The sequence below is a fragment of the Bombina bombina genome, chromosome 6 (assembly GCF_027579735.1).
Source record: "Bombina bombina isolate aBomBom1 chromosome 6, aBomBom1.pri, whole genome shotgun sequence".
Classification (NCBI taxonomy): domain Eukaryota; kingdom Metazoa; phylum Chordata; class Amphibia; order Anura; family Bombinatoridae; genus Bombina; species Bombina bombina.
Genome location: NC_069504.1, coordinates 117,295,187 through 117,315,905, shown reverse-complemented (window position 1 = coordinate 117,315,905; position 20,719 = coordinate 117,295,187). Strand labels below are relative to the sequence as shown.

Below are 20,719 nucleotides of genomic sequence, written 5' to 3'. Positions count from 1 at the left end.
GTCCAGCGGAATTGCGTAGATCCAGATAGTGTTGAGAGAGGTTTTGCGATTTTTGAGAAATTCGTAATAAATTTGCGATAATAATTCGCAAAACCTAGGAAGCGTTGGAGCTCCTTTTTTGTTGTGGGTGTTTTCCATTCAATGACTGTCTGTACTTTATTTTGTTCCATCTCAATTCCAGCTGGAGAGATATGGTACCCTAAGAATGATATTTGGTTAGTGTGGAACACACATTTCTCTGGCTTGGCGTACAGATGATGAGTACGTAAGCGGGAGAGGACCCAACGGACATGTTTAATATGTTCGGATATATTTTTTGAGTAGATTAAGATGTCGTCTAAATATATCACGATACATACGTCTAAGAGATCCCTAAAAATATCATTGATAAAAAATTGGAACGTTGCTGGGGCATTGCAAAGCCCAAATGGCATCACAAGATATTCGTAGAGGCCGTACCTGGTACGGAACGCAGTGAGCCATTCATCACCGTCTCTAATGCGGACTAAATTATAGGCTCCACGTAGGTCAAGCTTTGTAAAAACAGTAGCTTGATGCAATCTTTCTATATGTTCGGGAATTAACGGCAGGGGGTACCTATTTTTGATAGTCCTCTTATTAAGTTCCAGATAGTCTATTATGGGACGTAGAGTTGAATCTTTGTTTTTGACAAAAAAAATCCCCGCACCAGCTGGGGAGGTGGATGGTCGTATGAACCCCTTACGTATGTTTTCATCCAAATATGTTTTCAGATAATCCAATTCTGGCTTACTTAGAGGGTACAAATGTCCGTAAGGAACTACTGCTCCAGGCTGGAGATCTATCGGGCAGTCATAGACTCGATGCGGCGGTAGTGCCTCAGCCTCTTTTTTACTGAATACGTCAACGAAATCGGTGTATTCTTTGGGTAGTGTGAGTTCATTTTCCTGTAGATGTAAGAGTAAACCCTGATGCGGATAGCAGGTTGTCTTGCAAAATGTGGATGTGAAATCGACGGTCAAGTCCTTCCAATTAATTTGGGGCTGATGTAATTGCAGCCAACTTAGGCCTAAAATAATAGGGAACAATGGTGAGGGTAGGATATCGAATGTAAGATATTCGGTGTGCCCAGAAGGTGTTAGTACCTGTAAAGGTATCGGCTGCTGTGTAATGGGACCTGTGGAGATATTGGTACCATCAATAAGGCGAATAGACACAGGTTGTTGCTTGCAAACAAAAGGAATTTTATTGACAGCTACAACATCTTTATCTATATAGTTGCCGTAAGCTCCGCTGTCTACTAAGGCATTAGTCGTCAGTCTGTTTTGGTCCCACTGTAAATGGAGAGAGAGATAACAATAGGTGGAATTGCTCTGACAGGTATGTGCAGTGTGAATGTGATGGAACTTACTTTTCCTTGATTTTTGAAGTACTGGACACTCTTTTACGGTGTGGCTGGGATTTGCGCAGTACATACAGAGGTACTGTGTTCTCCTTCGGTTCCATTCTTCTGAGGTAAGGGGACCTCTAATCACACCTATGTCCATAGGTTCAACCGTATTCTTGCAGGAAGTTGCTGGTCTTGCATAATTTGAGAGTTTAGATGTGCTTTCTGGCGTACCCCTCTCACTTCTCCTCTCTCGCAGCCTACAATCTATTTGTATCGTCAGCTTCATTAATCCTTCCAAGGTATCAGGAAGCTCTACACGGGCTAGCTCATCCTTAATAGGATCTGACAGGCCTATCCTGTATTGATTTTTTAGCGCAATGGCGTTCCACTGCAAGTCGGTTGAATACAGTTTGAATTCCGTAATATAATCTTCAACCTGTCTTCGGCCTTGTTTGAGGCCTCTCATATTGGATTCTGCAGTTAACTGTAAGTTAGAATCAACATAAAGTTCATACATTGTAGCAAGAAATTGTGGGAAGGAGGTTAAGACTGGATCATTGGCCTCATACAGTGTATCCGCCCACACCCTTGGTTCGCCACGTAAGAAAGATATCATAGTTAGTACTTTGATTTTATCTGTACTTTAGGTTTTTGGCTTCAATTGAAATAACAGAGTGCAAGCATTTTTGAAATGTCTATAATTCTTGCGATTACCTGAGAAGGTATCAGGCAGCGAGACTTGAGGTTCTATGGTAGGCTCTGAAGAGGATGCTGTTGGAGTGAGGGAGTCCCTTATTATACCTCTTAAGGTCTGGTTCTCAACTTGAAGCTCCCTGAGTCCCTGTGAGAGCTGGTCCACTCTCTGAGAAAGATTATACACCACTTGTGGCAATTCTGCTGGGTCCATTTTGGGGGCTTGGTAATATGTAAGATTAGAGCTGGGATCTAGACCTCAGCTGCAGAATTGTTTTACAAAAGTGGTTGTTGTTTCACCTTCTTTAGGAGCGTAGCTATTGTTCAGGTACGCTCAAGTAATAAAGTGATTTTAATTAGTAGGTGGTAAATACTCAGGTCTGATATTTGTCAGATGGTATAGAGATCTGAGGTTGTGCTAAAAGTGTTGGTGACTTCACCTTTGGTCTGAGCATATTGGATGTCAGATAAGTACAGAGAAGTAATAGGTAGAAGTATAAATGCCAAGTTAGTACCAGTCCAGCACAGTAGGGGTTACTGGAGAGAGTGATGATACACAGCGCAGCTCCTACCTCTGAATACCCAGTGTGTATCTGCCTGTCAGCACTAGGTAGCGTGATGGCTGTGTGTGCAGCTCCTACCTCTGAATAGACAGTGTGAATCTGCCTGTCAGCACAGGATATGCTGACAGCAGAATTGTAGCAGCGTTCAGTTTATGCAAGGGAGAGGTGGAACAGCTGAATCCTTAGTTGGAAGCTGTTCAGAGGGTAATTATGAAAGTTCTCTTTGCAAAGGGAATTATAGAAGAGGATTCCTTAGAATCTGAGGCTCAGAGTAATTTGAGAAATAGGACGTCCTATACTTATAATCCAAGTTAGGAGAGAAGGCAAACAAAGTTAATCCATATGCACAGCGTGCAGTTCAGGAACAAAACAAATTACCAAGCACTTGTCTGCAGGTGTGCTGGTACTGATATAGGTAAAAAGGGTGGAGTTACTAGGTGAGCAGAAGTTTAACCCTTACAACCAGGGACAGTTAACTGGGAATATTGACACAATACCAGTAGTGCCATCGTATTTTCTCTTTTCTTTGCTACACTTAAATACATACAAACCCTTGAAAAATTCAGAAATAAGATGCAGTTAATAGTTTAGTTTAGCTTAGACTTTATATTAAAATATGTCATCAACACACTATTATAGTTACAGAATATTTGATTTGGCATTCTCCTTAAAGTGATGGTAAATCCAAGTGTATAACAAACACTAGAATTTACCATCACTAAAAATAAACTCTAGTCTCTGTCATCAATTAGTAAAAAAAGGGAGCTAAACTCACCCTTTCTGTGCTGTGTATATTGCTAAAATCAACGCCTCTGGCCGCCAATGGCACATTGCTCCTTTACCAATGAGGTGACGCTTCAACCTCTAGCCGTGCTAGGATGTCAGTTGACATGCAAGGCTGTAGGTTTAGAGGTGGAAACCTCACCTCATTGAAGAAGAGCTTATTTTTGGAATTCCGTGTAATTGTTGATTGCATAAACCCTACTTGTAAATATAGTTTAGTTACTGCAAACCTTAAAAAGTAAAAACCGAGTCAGAAAATGTTTTTCCTCCTTATTTTTGCTATTATGGATTTTAATAAACGTATAGTTAAAACTATTTTTGTTAATTGTGATCGGCATTAACAACATTAATGTGTTGGTTAGAAACTCTCGGCTGATTTGTTTTCAGTGGATTTACTACTATTTTTTTAAATTGTTATTGGCATTAACAATATTAATGTGTTGATTAGAAACTCTCGTCTAATTTTTATTTAGTGGATTTTTGGCAAATAAGGGCTCTATTGGTTTCAATGTGATCACAATATTAGGTTTTTGGCTGTGTTTCTGAGCCGATAACGCATTTTCAGCTTCCAAAAAAAGGTCTGTTTTTTAACATGAAGCCATAATGTTTTTAGCAATTACAATCCATTTTCTTTATATTTTTTAACAAGACAATGTGGAATAATTCTATAATGTTGCCCATGTGCAAAACACTCTGACATGGCTACAGACAACTTTGTATACATGGATTCATTAAAGCTCTATTCATCACTACTGTAGCATTTGCAGTGAGCAGGACACACATTTTCATATGTATATAATACTTGATATCTCATACAACAGAATCATCTGCAGGTAAAGCAAGAAAATAGAAATCCCAAAAATACTTTAAAATTTTTTAAAAGTGTCAATAAAATAATTAAGCAATAAGTCCTTAACAACTGAAAACATGTTTCTAGTTGACTTTTATTGGCTTGATCCGGGAAAAACACGCTTTCCATATTGGCCAAAACTGAAACCTTGTTATCAGGAGTCGATACCATGGATTAGAGTTAACCCTATTATTGCTGGTAGAGCTCGGTGGCTTGGTGTTCCTCATAGATTTCATACATGTTGGCATCAGACAGTGATGGTATAATTACATGATATAAGCACAAACAAATCAAGTTTAAAACAACTTGAGAATTTATCTTTTTTTTTTTTATTATTATTATTTTGCAGGTCCTTTTCCTGTTTTGAGTTTGATGGTAGGGACAGTCGTACTGCGATTAGTTCCAGATATTAGCAATGGAATGGTAAATGGAACTGACACAGTGCTCTTCAATATGACAAATGAAACAGAAGGCCTATCAATTGCTGAGAAAAGGGTTATTGTTGCAGGAACTGTGACGGTCCTTGCAGGGATTTTTCAGGTAACCAATTTGTTCACTATATTTTAGATTTAAGATGTTAAAATCTGACTACATTGTTTATTTAATTAAATGAATCCTAAAATTTAGCATGGTTAGGTATTATTTGGCAAAATATTTCAAAAACATTATTTCAAAGATACATTTACAGCAGTAGCCCTTACAAAATTCTGTTTAACCCTTGCTGTCCAGATGCCAAAATGCATTCTTTATTTTAAAATTTTGTTTTTATAAAACACAGACAAATTATGTTCATTGAAGAAACTATAATGAATATTTTTTTTTTGCATAGGAAAACTGTATAAATATTTGGTGGTTTATTTATTGAGAATAAAGAGTCAATAAGGGACAATTTGAACTTTTTTAAATTCTGTATTATAAGTACAAATTTTTACAAATTTCCACAGTTTTAATAAGATTTAACTATGCATTTTTTAATTATTTCAATATTCCATTTATTCATTTCATATGCATTTTAAATAAAAAAAAAAAATGTGAGCATGTCTGTTGTTAAATATAATTTTATTTGTTAAAGTATGATTCTTTCTGAATTAATTTATATAAATTATCACCTGGGATTATGGATACTTACTAAAAGGAAAATAGACAAACTTAATTTACGATCTTAAATTATTATAACTTCCAGAATAATTATTAAAATAAAATACAATTAATTAGCTTTCCCAGATTATTTTAACTTTCAGAATAGTCATAATTATGTATATTAATATAATATACAATGTATTACGCTCTAGCAGATTTTCAATTAATTTTTTGTGCATCTGTATACAAAATATTTACAGCTTCATTTGAAGTTTTCATATTCAAGCCCATTAAAATCCAAATTAATAGCTGCATTCAATTTTATCAGTAAACACCTTACAAACAGAATTTTGCATGAATTTTGCCTTTTTTGAGTGGAGCATGTTTGAAAATCATATGAAATTGTGATTTACACGCGTGTCATAAATTGATCTTAATGGTTAAAGAGACACTGAACCCAAATTTGTTTTCCCCGTGATTCAGATAGAGCATACAATTTTAAACAACTTTCTAATTTACTCATTTTATCAATTTTTCTTTGTTCTCTTGCTTTCTTTATTTGAAAAAGAAGGCATTTAAGCTATTTTTTGGTTCAGAACCATGGAAAGCACTTGTTTATTGGTAGGTGAATTTACCCACCAATCAGCAAGAACAACACAGTATGTTCACCAAAAATGGGCCGGCATCTAAACTTACATTCTTTCATTTCAAATAAAGATACCAAGAGAATGAAAAGAATTTGATAATAGGAGTAAATTAGAAAGTTGCTTAAAATTGCATGCTCTATCTGAATCACGATAGAAAAAATTTGGGTTCAGTGTCCCTTTAAATGAAAAAGAAAAACATTTTTTAAAACACATTTGGCAGTTGCTGTATTGTCAATACAGTCATCATTATTATTATCGGTTATTTGTAGAGCGCCAACAGATTCCGCAGCGCTGGTCATGCTTTATTTCTGCTTATTTGTGCTTCCATGACTGTCTGTTAAAATATCTGCAACCATACCCCTCCATATCTTATAGTTCTTCACATTTAACATTTTTAAAAGTTTTAATAATTAAAAAGGATGAGAAATACTTAGAAAATGAATAAAACAAAATCACCAGAGCTTCTTTATAATGTTTTTATATGGCTCTTTTGATGAACTTTTGAATTATTCCTACCTCCAAAAGGATTTCAACGTATAGGCTTTGAATAAATATATTTTGTAACTAAATAATTTTAAATAATTGTATTGGTTTTGAATATTACTAATGGATATTTATTGTCCTTTGTAGCTGGCTTTGGGGTTACTACAAATTGGTTTCATAGTAATCTATTTATCGGATCCCTTAATAAGCGGATTCACCACAGGTGCAGCTGTTCAGGTTTCTGTGTCTCAAATAAAATTCCTCCTCGGAATTAAAGTAGCGAACTTCAGTGGACCTCTGGCCTTCTTTTATGTAAGTAACATGTGTCTAGTTTTCTGACCAGTAGTAGATTAATAACAATAAAGCAGATAGAGGACTTTGATACTTTAATGATACTCTGTCTCATTATAACTACTATATTTTAAGCTTAATAATGTTATTATTCAAATTTGAAAGGTAGAAGAATGTGTATATATGCGCTGTAATTAAAGTAAGGTATCAAAATAAAAAAATATAAATTGCTCCAGACACTAGCGGTATTACTGAATTGTGTAAATGAGATGTGCAAATATACCACTTCATTAAGTTAACCACTCATTTAAAATGTTGAATAATAATTAATGTCTACTGGATTTATATATTTGGTATTTATTAAGTCAGATAAAAGCAATGTCTATATAAGAGTCCTCTGTGTCAAGGCTGTCTGTGATGCAGAATTAAATCCGTCTCAAACAGGCACTAGAAAAAAGTTGAGAGGAACTTTACTTAGGCACCATCTTAGTGTAAGCATATCCCCACCCACTCTTAAAGGGATAGTAAACACTTTGGGCAAGATTACAAGTCGCCCGTTATGAGTTTTCTGCACGAGATGTGAACATTTCGCAAACAATTTCCATTACTCAGCTATTACAAGTTTTGAAAAATTGCGATTGAGCACACGCATTAGCCTTATACGCAACAATCCTTTCATCGCTCGATTCAAGATAATGCACTCCTACCTCAGCCAATTACAGCCAATGTGCAAATTTAGCCCTCACAAGGGCATGCATTGTTCACTTAAAAAAAAAAAATCCAAAAGAACAGAGGGAAATATTAAAAAAATACATTATATTACAAAGGTCTGTGAGAAAACATCAGACACAGTTTGAGCTCACTCACCAAGGCTGCAAGACTTATTTTACAAGAAAAATAAAGTACGCTTTACATTTTGTAATTTTTAAAAAACTGTCACTTTATATTTTATAATTTCACTTTATATTTTTTACTGTGTACATTAAAAAATGATTATTTCTTTAAGAATTTTGCTGCGTAATTTAAATGAGCACTTTTTAATATAAATTGTAAAGCATACTATTAATATATTTTTTAATGTGTACTTTATGATTTTAATTTGATACTTTCATAAATTTTTTAGAGCACTGTATTGTAATGTATGTTTCCCTCCTTCACATACAGACATGTAAGGTGCTCACTTAAAGGGACAGTAAAGTCAAAATTAAACTTTTATGATTCGTATAGAGCACTTATGAGCCTACCTAGTTGTATTCTTCAATAAAAGATACCAAGAGAATGAAGCAAATTTGATAACAGTCCCTTTAAGCAAGATTCACACCTCTATTGCTAAATTTTGCCTTTCTATAAAGCTGTTCAGGACCTCACAGTACTAATAGATCTTTTTAGATAATCTCATCTGAACAGTGCTTAAAGTGTAATTATTTATTATTCATGAAATGTTTCTAGAACAAAATCTTTTGAAAAGATGAATTCTATTAAAATATACAGTAAAGCACAGCCCCTCTGCAATACTTCAGAATTCACTGTAGATGGTGATACTATGCATTTTAGTTCAGCAACAATAAATAAATCACTAGGGCAAAGTTTATGTCAGAATATCACTGAATGTGATATTAACTACAAAGTACTTGATACTGAAATTTTTGTTATCTGACTGTAAAATAACCACATATTAATGTGATAACTGATTTATTACAGACCTTAAAAGACATCATATTAAAGATTACAGGCACCAACATTGCAGATCTTGTCACATCGATTATCATTATGGTTGTGGTTTTCATTGTCAAAGAAGTGAACGAACGTTACAAATCAAAAATTCCTATACCAATCCCTATCGAGCTTATTATGGTAGGTAGAACACAAAATATATCTTATACAATATTTTTGCACATTTCTTAGATGAAGGATGACACGTTGCACTACCCTGACTGGGAAATTGTGAAAGAGCTATTGAAAGTTGGGGAAAACTGTGGTTTCTGTAGGAAAATGTACATATGAGCTGCACAATGATTTATTGGCCTCTAGTTATCATGGTCTGGCGGACCTGATCCGACACTGCGGATCAGGTCTGCCAGACCTCTCTGAATACGGCGAGCAATACGCTCGCCGTATTCAGCATTGCACCAGCAGCTCACAACACCGCCCCTGCAGACTCGCGGTCAATGGGCCGCCAGCAGGGGGGTGTCAATCAACCCGATCGTAATCGATCGGGTTGATTTCCGGCGATGTGTGTCCGCCTGCTCAGAGCAGGCGGACAGGGTTATGGAGCACCAGTCTTTGTGACCGCTGCTTCATACAGAGCTTGATACATATGCCCCATTGTTTGCTATTATACTCAAGGTGGAGAGCTTTTTCCTCATATTGAGACTGGTTTGGAATCCCTATACCAGATTTAGGGCCGATAAGGGGTTTATCACGGGTGTTTGCACCTATCGGATTTAACACTCATAGGGTTAACACAACAAAAGTAGATTACAAAGTACAGTTACACTCATAATAAAACCATCTAATAAATATTATTTAAAAAAGTTATAAGGGCTTAAAGATATGAGGTCTCATATGAGGTTAGAAGAAGAAAAAAAAGGCAGGCAAAGGGTTTTAAATTTGGGATACATACATATGCATGCATCTATATATATACATATATATATTTATATATATATATATATATGTGTATATATATATATATTTTTATATATATATATATATATATGTGTGTGGTGTACATACATATGTATTTATATGTGTATTTATGTATTTACAGACATATATACACATATAAGCACATAAACACATATGTACACACATATAGACATATACAGTATCTCACAAAAGTGAGTACACCCCTCACATTTTTGTAAATATTTTATTACATCTTTTCATCTGACAACACTGAAGAAATTACACTTTGCTACAATGTAAAGTAGTGAGTGTACAGCCTGTATAACAGGGTACATTTGCTGTCCCCTCAAAATAAGTCAGCACACAGCCATGTCACATGAAAAGATATAATAAAATATTTACAAAAATGTGTACTCACTTTTGTGAGATAATGTATATAAGTGTATTGGATCCCTTTGCAGTCAAGTAGATTAAAATGTGAAAAAGCATATTGATGCAATATTCATATTTATTAAAATGTTTAACATTGTATATAATGAAAATATTTTACATTTCACTGTTCTTCACATAGGGGAATATGTTCTAAATATTTATAAATAGATATTCCTATATATATATATATATATGTATATATATATATATATATATATATATATATTATATGTATATATCTATACCTATTTATAATCATATATATATATATATATATATAATATATATATATATATAGAGGTATAAACATATATTTGTGTAGAATACCATCAGATATATGTAGAAATGTGTATTTTTGAATAAATATAACATATTCTGCTATGTCAAGAACATTGAAATGTGAAATATTCATATTTTCATGTCGGTTTGGCCCCCTTTAGAATATGCAATCTGGTTTACGTGCGAGTAGGGTGTAAGGGTTTATTTCTACTTTTTTTGCTCCATTAACTTCTATGGGGGAATACGTTATCACCCACATGATATTGTAAGTTTGGGCTTTTTACGCTCATTGGGTTAGCGTGCAAGCAAAAACAGTTTACTTTTAACTTGTAATACAAGAACAACCCAACGCGCACAAAAAAAACATATTTTTAGCGGAGTTAATGCTTGAGTGGAAGCATTAAATAATGCTTCCCTTCTAATCTAGCCCTTAGTATATAGCAAGCAAGAATCCATCATATGCTGCTGAGCCCTTATAAGGTCAAAACAGCTGTCCACATGTGATGTTTCTTGTTGTGGCAAACCCCTCAATCGACCCACAGGGTTGGGTCACAGGTCAGGAGGTATGGCCACTTGTTGCCCAAAACCCCTCTGTGTCTTGGTTTCAAAAGACTGACTGGGCCATGCAGACAGGGCTCCTAGACATGCCCACATACTGCCTATAACCCCCACCTCTCCATACAACTCTACCTCCCAAGCACAGTCCTGCATACAAAATGCCACTGCCTACAAGCTCTTAACCTGTCATATCCCAGAAATCAGCCAGCAGATATTTGTAGGTATTATGTACTCTTCTGTCTCTTGTAATGCGTAAAAGCTCTCTTGAGCATCACTGCACTGGCAAGAGGGAATACATGTTAAAAACAACATTTAAAGCAAATTAATGAGGCATTTTGTAGCCCATTTCCATGGCCATATAGAATGCTGGTAATTCAGGTTTTATGTGGGAAAATGTATAGGTGGGCTATACAATGACCTCTTGTGTGATTTGAGTTTCAGAATAAGTTAAGACTTAGATTATGCTGATCTGTCTTTTACTTAGCATATTAGAGATTAGTGAACCTGTTAATTATAAAAGGGCAAGACTGTATGAGTTCAGTCCTGTAAATTAAACAAAGGTAGATGGAACAAGAGATACCGCAATGATGAAGCAATCTGGTAGCATAAACTAAGTCCATTAAATGGTAGACAAACTAGCTGGAAGAAAAGGGATTGCAAGATTGGAGCACACTGTGTCAGGTTGTTAAATCACAATTCAGCAAGCAAATCTGAGATTAAACTGCAGTTAATTTCCATAAACAAATTCTGGTAAAACAGGCAGGGTCATACCCAAGGATTAGAGCATAGATCTGAATTAAATGGAACTATTCTATGAACTTTAGGTAGGGTTAAACAGAACTATGGGCTAGATTTATCAAGCCCCTACGGCAGCCCTACGGCAGCAAGTTCTCGCAAGAACTTGCTCGCCGTGATTTATCAAGCAGCGGTCACCAGACCGCTGCTTCCCTAATCTATTTGCCACCTCTAAACTGGCGAAATTCAATCTCCTCGGTCGAGTACGACTGAGGAGATTGACAGCTCCTGCCCGCGCGTGATTGGCTGTGCGCGGGCAGGGGGCGGGATTGCACGCGAGCCCAAAATTGCTCTCGTGTGCAATACCAAATACCTGCGGGTAATTTCGCCCCACCACAGGTGAGCTGAGGCGTACAGGGGCACGTATACGCGACCCTGTACGCCTCAGCTATAATAAATCTAGCCCTATATGTGCAGACAGAAACACTGCATTAAAGCTTTATCATTCTGCATTATACAATACACTTTAATGTTTAAAAATGCATTATACTTCAAAGCATATTTAAAAAATAAATTGAAATATTTTGTTTTCTTATAGACAGTTCTCGCAACTGGGATCTCATATGCATTTGATTTTCGTAAAAGATTTAATGTACAGGTTATTGGAATCCTAGAAAGAGGGTTAGTAATCTCTTACTTCAATCTTGATAAAGATATATGTGTGTGTGAGTGTGTTTATTATTTAGTTCTACTTATCACTGTTAATGGGATTAAAGGGATATGAAACCCAAATTTCTTTTTACAGAAATTTGGTATATGTGATTTATTTGCAATCACTACAAAATTGAAACATTTAAATTGATGGTAAATCCTAGCATTTGTGAAACGCTAGGATTTCCCAGTGGAACAAATAAAGGGAACTTTCAGTTATGAAGTATAAAATACTTAATGCTGAAAGCTCCTTTATTTGTTTGCAGCGTTCGCCACACTGAGCTGCTAAGGCAGCTCACGGCAGAACACTATTTGGCTAAGAGGCGAAGTTTCCACCTCTTAGTCAATAGCCGTGCGGGAAATCCGGCTTGGCGCCGGTTAAGTAATTTTTGAGATATTGAAAGTCAATTTTAAGATGTGTACAAAAAACATTGTACAAGTTTTTGTAGGTTTTTTTTCCAATTCATGGTTATTTTTTATTTATCTATTTTAAGAGCACTAACAACCATGAAAAGCCTTAGAAACATTTTTCCTGCAGCGCAACAAGTTCAAATAGCCTCACTTTAAATTGATTGAGTTGCCACCAAAAAAAAAAAATTACTGATAAATGAAAGTGGATTGGAATGGCAAATAAAAATTAATTGGAATGGGGTGGAAAAATGCTTTCAAGAAACACAAAATTTTGAACTAGATAAAAGGTCAACTCCTGTAAAATAGAGTTGATAAGGGGTTTTAATATGAAGTATATTACAAGTAATAACAGTTTGCGGACTAATAAATATATAAATAAATAGAAATCAGATTAAAGCCCAGGTATCTAGAGGTTTAAGAAGTATATATATAACTAAAAATGTTACAATTATTCATAAACCTCTACTTATAACACTAATGGGTTTTATTTTTAATATATAACTCTTTAATGAAATTGGGCACAAACCATAATTAATGCCAGTTTATCTATTGTTTTTATTGAAATGTTCAAAACTTAAACACTTTACCCCCTGAGAGATTATTGTGACATCACTGATGACATAATTAATGACATGACAAATGCCATGCCAATGACATCATAACTGTAATAATGTTTGACATCACGTAATCTAACATCATCAATGACATTTCAAATGACATATGACATCATGGATGACATCAATACTGACACCTTACATTACCAGATTTATAAACCTATTATTTAAAATTTTGAAAAATGTTTAGAAACTTATAAAACAGTTTTATTGCTGACATTAATTCTCATTCTATCACTAAAATGTAGTAACTATTTTAGTCTGTATGTATGCATTAAATTATTGATAAGTTGTGATTTGATATCAATATCACTGAGCTACAGAATACTTTTGTTGTTCCTTACAAAATCTCTATTTTGTTTCTTCTTTAATATACAGATACCAGGCTCCAATAACACCAGATGTTTCAATTTTTCAAGAGTGCATTGCTGATGGATTTGCTATTGGGATTGTTGCTTTTGCTGTAGGATTTTCTGTTGCTAGAGTATATTCAATCAAACACGATTACCCTATAAATGGAAGCCAGGTAATAATGTTTATAAATATAAATAATTATAATATTACAGGTACTTCAAATTGCAGTGTTTTTTTTATATATTGGCAGCTATATAAATACTCTCTTTAGTCAGTTATACACTGAAAATATATATTAATAACGCGTTTGTTACAGTGTAGCCACACTATTAGTAGTAAAACACCTTCAGTACAGTGTGATCTTACAGTGGCTATAACAAAAGAATATTAAAAAAGCTGTCAAGTCCAAAAAACCTGCACTTTAGTAAAAGCATAATCTTCTGCCTAAAAAGAAAAGAATGCGCCAAAAATTAAAAACACATTTATTTAAATAACAAAAATGATATAAATATATTACAGTTTTTAACAGTATACTAAAGATACTGTATATATAATGAACAGTTTTAATAGAGAAACATCGCTGGGAGTTTCTAATTTTATAACAACTATCCTTCATCTTTTTACCCATACCAGCCTCAGGCAGCAAGTCCTATTGTTTCCTATTGAGGGTCATCCCACTTTTTTATAAAATATCGCCGGACGCACGGATTGCAAGACTGGCGAGACAAAAAAGACAATTTCTTGTGGGTCTAGTGATCCTTTTATGATCGGGCCCTATAGTCTTAATTAATATTTAGGATTACAAGTATTATTGCATTCCTTTACTGTATGTACATCAAATTCTATATATTATACCATGTGTTTTCAATTCACTTTAAAAGTTTATCCAAAAACTGATAGATTAATGCAGTTTTCATAACATTGTGATGCTATTTTTTTGCTATATAAAGAGCAAGGCCTGTATGAAATGTATGAGTTTTAAAACATATTTTTCTCAGAAATTATATTTATTTTGTGCATTTTATTTATACTATAAACTCAAAATAGTTCAAATCAATAAAAAAAAAAGTGATCTGACTATTTAGTACTTTTATGAGCACTGAGCTACATTGTTGTGACAAATCAAGGTTATATAAAAATGTTTAGAAAGAGGTAATATGTGTTGATTCATCATTTTCTCTTCTAGGAGTTAGTAGCATTTGGAATTGGCAATATATTCTGTGGTTGCTTTAGAGGGTTTGCAGTTAGCACATCTCTGTCAAGATCAGCAGTTCAGGAAAGCACTGGCGGCAAAAGCCAGGTAAGAAAATTCCTAAAGTTAGAGCTTTATGAGTTAAGCGTTTATTACAAGCTAAATAAAAAGTGTCTTGCATGTTTGTCCAGTAAACCTGTAAAGTAGGATTTGCCTTTACCTGCACAACACTGCTCATAAATGCTTTAGTAGTATTGTATCATTGTGATAAAATTAAATGTGAAAACTTTCCACAACATGATAGAGTGATTGCTTGACAAAACATTTTGAAAATAAAATATTAAAGGAACATGAAACCCATTTTTTTCTATTTTCTTGGTATCCTCTGTTGAAGGAACAGCAATGTACTACTGGAAGCTAGCTTAACACATCAGATGAGTCAATGAATAAAGGCATACATATGCAGCATTGAATCAGCAGCTAGCTCTCAGTAGTACATTCCATTTCAACAAAGGATACGAAGATAACAAAACAAATTACAATACAGAAGTAAATTGGAAAGTTGCTTAAATTTGTATGCTCTATCTGAATCATGAAATATTTTTGGGGGGGTTTATGTCCCTTTTTAACTCATTTTTATCCTGTATCTTAAAGAGGGTGTTTTCCAGTAGGCAATAAATATATTTACTTTTGTGTCCCTTGAAACTGTAACAAATCCTTTTTTCATTATTGCAGATTGCTGGTGTTCTTTCAGCTCTAATAGTTATGATTGTTACGTTGGCTATTGGGTTCCTCCTGGAAACCTTACCAAAGGTATTGTGTTTGTTTGTTTGTTTAATGTTACATTTCTGGCATAATCACTTTGTATAAGTAAGGCATTTAGCTAAAAAATAATGATGTTAATGCATGAATAAAACAAATATTTATATTTGCCATATTGTGACAGAGATGAATAGATAGACAGACAGACAGACAGACAGACATACAGACAGACAGATAGATGATTGATAGATAGATAGATAGATGGATAGATAGATTAGATTAGATAGGATAGATAGATAGATAGATAGATAGATCGATAGATAGATAGAAAATTGATAGATTAGATAGGATAGATTGATATATATATAGATAGATGATAGATAGATAGATAGATAGATAGATATATGATTGATTGATTGATTGATAGATAGATAGATTAGATAGATAGATAGATTGATGATAGATGATTGATAAATAGATGATTGATTGATAGATAGATAGATAGATAGAAATAGATAGATAGATAATTGATAGATAGATTAGATAGGATAGATAGATAGATGATTGATAGAAAGATAGATATATAGATAGATAGATAGATAGATAGATAGATTAGATAGGATAGATGATTGATAGATAGAAAGATAAATAGATAGATAGATAGATAGATAGATAGATAGGTAGATAGATAGATAGATAGATAGATAGATAGATAGATAGAGGCTACCTCAGCTTGTTCTAAAATTAAGAAGCTTTTTTCAACAACTAAAAATAAATAGAAAGAGCTAAATTTATAATAGTAGCAGTTTTCCTTTTTTTAACTGTATGAATCAGGAAAGTTTCATGCTTGTTCATATAAAGGCCCCCATTTAATAAACTTCAATGGATAAGGTTCACTCCTGCAAATCCTGTACACCAGCACTGTGGTCATTGTATAGCCCACCTATACATCTCTACACAGAAAATTTAAGCTACCAGTGTTTTCTATTGGAGGAAAGAATTCTGAGTAATGATATTGATTGTTCACACAATTCTTTAATCATCCAGAATTATTTTCTCTAGTGGAAAACACTTATGGTTCAAGTTTTCAGTGCACAGATGTAGAGATGGGCTATACAATGATCTACAGTGTGTCACCATACTCTATACAGGGGAGAAGGCTATTCCCCATCATGTTTACTCACCATAACTTATATTGAGACTAATTTTGACAAAAGAAACAGAATTGTTAAATAACATTATGATTATTTTTGTCTTTTTTGTTTTAGTCCGTGCTTGGAGCGCTAGTCTTAATTAATTTAAAGGGGATGCTGATGCAGTGTGAACAAATTCCCATATTGTGGAGAAAGGATAGATATGACTGTGTAAGTGTTTACCTTTATGTGTTAGTTTATTATATTGTGTGCTTCAGATCTGAGTGTTTATCCCTCAATAGCATTTTATAAAAGATCTTGTTTATCTATGCATTCCATAGGCACACACAGGGCTGTAACTGGGCGATGTCCAAGGCCACACAACTACAAAAAAAACCTTCACAGTACTAAAATCTGTGCAAATAATTTATGAAAAATAGTTTTATAACAATAAAATGTATTGTTTGGTTTATCTTCTTACCAAAAAGAATGAGCAAAAAATGTCAACACTTCCTGTTTTTTGCAAAGATTCTTTATGCTTATATTACAAGGTCAAAGTGTTATGTAAAATACATAATAAACAAACAGAACAATCTACTTTTATGGCCAGACACCTTACTATCTAATAAAGAAAGTATATAACCTGTAAGTTATGAAAGGGCAGATTTACTTATTATTGACAATGGATGTCATAATCTAATTCAACTTTAAATGGATGTGATCTACAATGCATTCAAATAAGTTCATTAAATAAGTTCCTTTTAAACATTGTAAATAACTTGTATTGAAAGAAGATGAATAATTGAAAGACTTGAAGATGTAAATGTATCTTGTAGATCAGACATAGCAAGGCATTGCAGCCAGAGCTGGGTTTACAAGGCTTGTGCTCTTAGACACACATATGGTTTCCAGATGCCTGTATAAAACCTGACTGCCCAGTATTTAACATATGTTACCAAACTGAGTCTGATCTGAGATCAGAACCTTTTTACTTGACAGGAGCTTCATATCATTGTTGTGATCTGATGGCTGTTGTGAGCATTAATAATAGTATACTTTATTTATAAAGCACTGTCCATGGGTACAATTGTTAAAAGTAAAGTAATGATACAATACTTGTAAGACAGAAGACAAAATTTGACAAACAAGTACAGGAGGAATTGAGGGCCCTACTCCTATGGGAAGTTACAGTCTAGAATGTTAGGAGGGTGATAAACCAGAGGTGAGGACTGCAAGGATGAGAATGATGTTAATGCAGAGATAGATGAGGGCAATTATTAGGTAAGTGGAATTAATTGGCTACTGAGTTGGGTGGTGGGCTTCCTTGAACAAAGATGTCTTTAGCAAGAGTTTAAAAGAAGACATGTTAGGGGAAAGTCTGACAGTGAGTGCTCCAGAGGGTAGGTCCTGCACAAGAGAAGTCCTGCAGTCTAGCATGGGAAGAGGTGATAATAGTAGATAGAAGGAGCAGGTCATTGTTGGATCTTAGGTAGCAGGCTGGATTATATTTGTTGATTAGTGAGAAAAGGCAGTGGGGCATAGCATTGGTAAGGGCTTTGTAGTTCAGGATGAGAATTTTGAATTTAATTCTGCTGTGAATGGGGAGCCAGTGAAGGAACTCACAGAGAGGTACAGCAGATGCAGAGAGGTGGAAGAGAGGAAGGCCAGTGAGTAAGTTATTGCAATAGTCAAGATGGGAAATTACAAGGGAGTGGATTAGTTGCTTAATGGTGTCAGAACTCAGAAATGGACAAATGTTCGAAATATTGCATAGGTGGTTGTGGCAGGATGAAGAGAGCGATTAGATGTGGGGGATGAAGGACAAATTAGAGTCAAGTGTCATGAGATTGATCTACTTTCAGATGTGGGCAGATACCTAACACTGAATATAAGCAAAGGGATCTGATACAAAGTCTGATGTTGACATATGACTGACAGAAGTGGTGGGGTCATGGTTATGATCTGAGGATGGATCAGAGGACCACCTGCTGCTTTCAATGGTCACCAGCCCAGTAGTTTTGTAAAGAGCAACTGCTAAATCTAGACACACATTTATTATATGGTCCCAGACCATGTAAGTGCTTCTCAGAGATTTTACCCTTAGGCAGCTGCCTTCATTGCTGAATGGTTAATCTTTTTTGATCGTTGCCATCTCTGGCAACAGAGGGATAGAGTAAAAAAAAAACATTATTTTGTGATATAGTTGTGTTATGAGTAGTGTTGAATAATTCCTTATTAATTTAACAATATGCAGTTAAAAACAAAATATGCACACAGATTTATGAAAGAAGAAATATGAATTTCTTGTCTGCACTGAATGTTGAGTAATGCCAAATAAAATACATTTCTCCAATAAAAGATAGTGTAATCTTCCATAAACAGAATTAAAAATTGCAAAATTGTTAGATGGTGCTGAACATTATGAACTAATTGCAGAAGTAAACCTTTGCTTCTTGTGGCAAAATAAGATAGCAACCTAAAAACACTGATCCTATATGGTAGTGTCACATATCTTCATTATGGATACAACTACCATACTTTTATATCCTAAACATAGCAGTTTATAAACATTGCACTGTCTCTTATGTATTTTACTCACAACTATACACTTGTATAAAATTAATACATCTGTATTTTTTATGTTAGACATAGCTGAATCTTTATTGAACATACTTGACATTCAATAACTAAAACGTTCTTTGTGTGTTCATTCAGTCTGTATGGGTGGTAACTTTTATAGCTGCTGTTGTGCTGGGACTTGACCTTGGATTGGCTGCAGGTGTTGGATACGAGCTGCTGACTGTTGTGTTCCGTACACAGTTGTAAGTATTGCTAAGCTTTTGTGATGTCACTGTTGCTTAATTACCCTTTAAACCTGCTATTTTCTTAATATCCTAAAAAGTGGAAAATAGATGGACTATATAAATAATTATGAAGTATTTAGCTTTCTTTCATGTAATTGGCAAGAGTCCATGAGCTACTGACGTATTGGATATACAATACTACCAGGAGGGGCAAAGTTTCCCAAACCTCAAAATGCCTATAAATACACCCCTCACCACACCCACAATTCAGTTTTACAAACTTTGCCTCCTATGGAGGTGGTGAAGTAAGTTTGTGCTAAGATTTCTACGTATGGCTGTTTTTATTTTATTCCCTCCTTCTCTAGTGACTCTTGAGTGGAGATCCACATCTTGGGTATTGCTATCCCATACGTCACTAGCTCATGGACTCTTGCCAATTACATGAAAGAAAACATAATTTATGTAAGAACTTACCTGATAAATTCATTTCTTTCATATTAGCAAGAGTCCATGAGGCACACCCTTTTTTATGGTGGTTATGATTTTTTGTATAAAGCACAATTATTTCCAAATTTATTTTGTTGATGCTTTTTACTCCTTTCTTTATCACCCCACTACTTGGCTATTCGTTAAACTGAATTGTGGGTGTGGTGAGGGGTGTATTTATAGGCATTTTGAGGTTTGGGAAACTTTGCCCCTCCTGGTAGGATTGTATATCCCATACGTCACTAGCTCATGGACTCTTGCCAATATGAAAGAAATGAATTTATCAGGTAAGTTCTTACATAAATTATGTTTTTTTGTGTATTGTGAAATTGCTTGGTCAACACAGAGATCTAAAAGTTGAGAATTAGACTATAGAAAAATTGCTTGTTTTCTAATATCTCAATGTACTTTGTTCCTCAATACATAATCCATTGCAGATTTTAAAAAGGCGACAAACAAATTCTCAATCAATATAAAAACGCCACTTACCATTAAAGGTTACAACAACCCTTAATGTGCCAGTATATCCTGAGCTTAGCAGTGTCAGTGCTCAGAGATGGGCGCATTTTGGAAATACCCTCAAATACCATTGCTACAAACCACTGGCCAAAAAATGTAATCTCAACCTTCAGGTCTACTCCACAATACCTAATCCCTAATTTTACTTAAATTAAAACATAAACCTTCGTGTATCATTCCTACACTCCCTTCAGACTCTACCTTTTTTTGTCCTGTTTCTTGCCATGATATGATTTTTTTAATTGTTCTGCCTCTATTTATATAAATTTAAACAAACCTGATTGGTTAATCACGTTAAACAATCAGGATCAGGAATGGGTAGGCTTTCAAACTTGAGCCATC

The 20,719-nt window shown here is 34.5% G+C and overlaps 1 protein-coding gene across 1 annotated transcript in view; it reads left to right on the top strand.

Moving 5' to 3' along the window:
• Window positions 1–20,719, top strand: part of LOC128664339 (chloride anion exchanger-like) — an 87,256-nt gene that overhangs the window by 8,525 nt on the left and 58,012 nt on the right. The window contains exons 4-12 of the mRNA XM_053719179.1: window positions 4,608–4,798; window positions 6,616–6,780; window positions 8,461–8,613; window positions 11,990–12,072; window positions 13,506–13,653; window positions 14,668–14,781; window positions 15,409–15,486; window positions 16,704–16,799; window positions 19,284–19,390. Of these exons, the coding sequence (XP_053575154.1) occupies window positions 4,608–4,798; window positions 6,616–6,780; window positions 8,461–8,613; window positions 11,990–12,072; window positions 13,506–13,653; window positions 14,668–14,781; window positions 15,409–15,486; window positions 16,704–16,799; window positions 19,284–19,390 (1,135 nt within the window). The remainder of the gene's footprint in view (window positions 1–4,607; window positions 4,799–6,615; window positions 6,781–8,460; window positions 8,614–11,989; window positions 12,073–13,505; window positions 13,654–14,667; window positions 14,782–15,408; window positions 15,487–16,703; window positions 16,800–19,283; window positions 19,391–20,719) is intronic.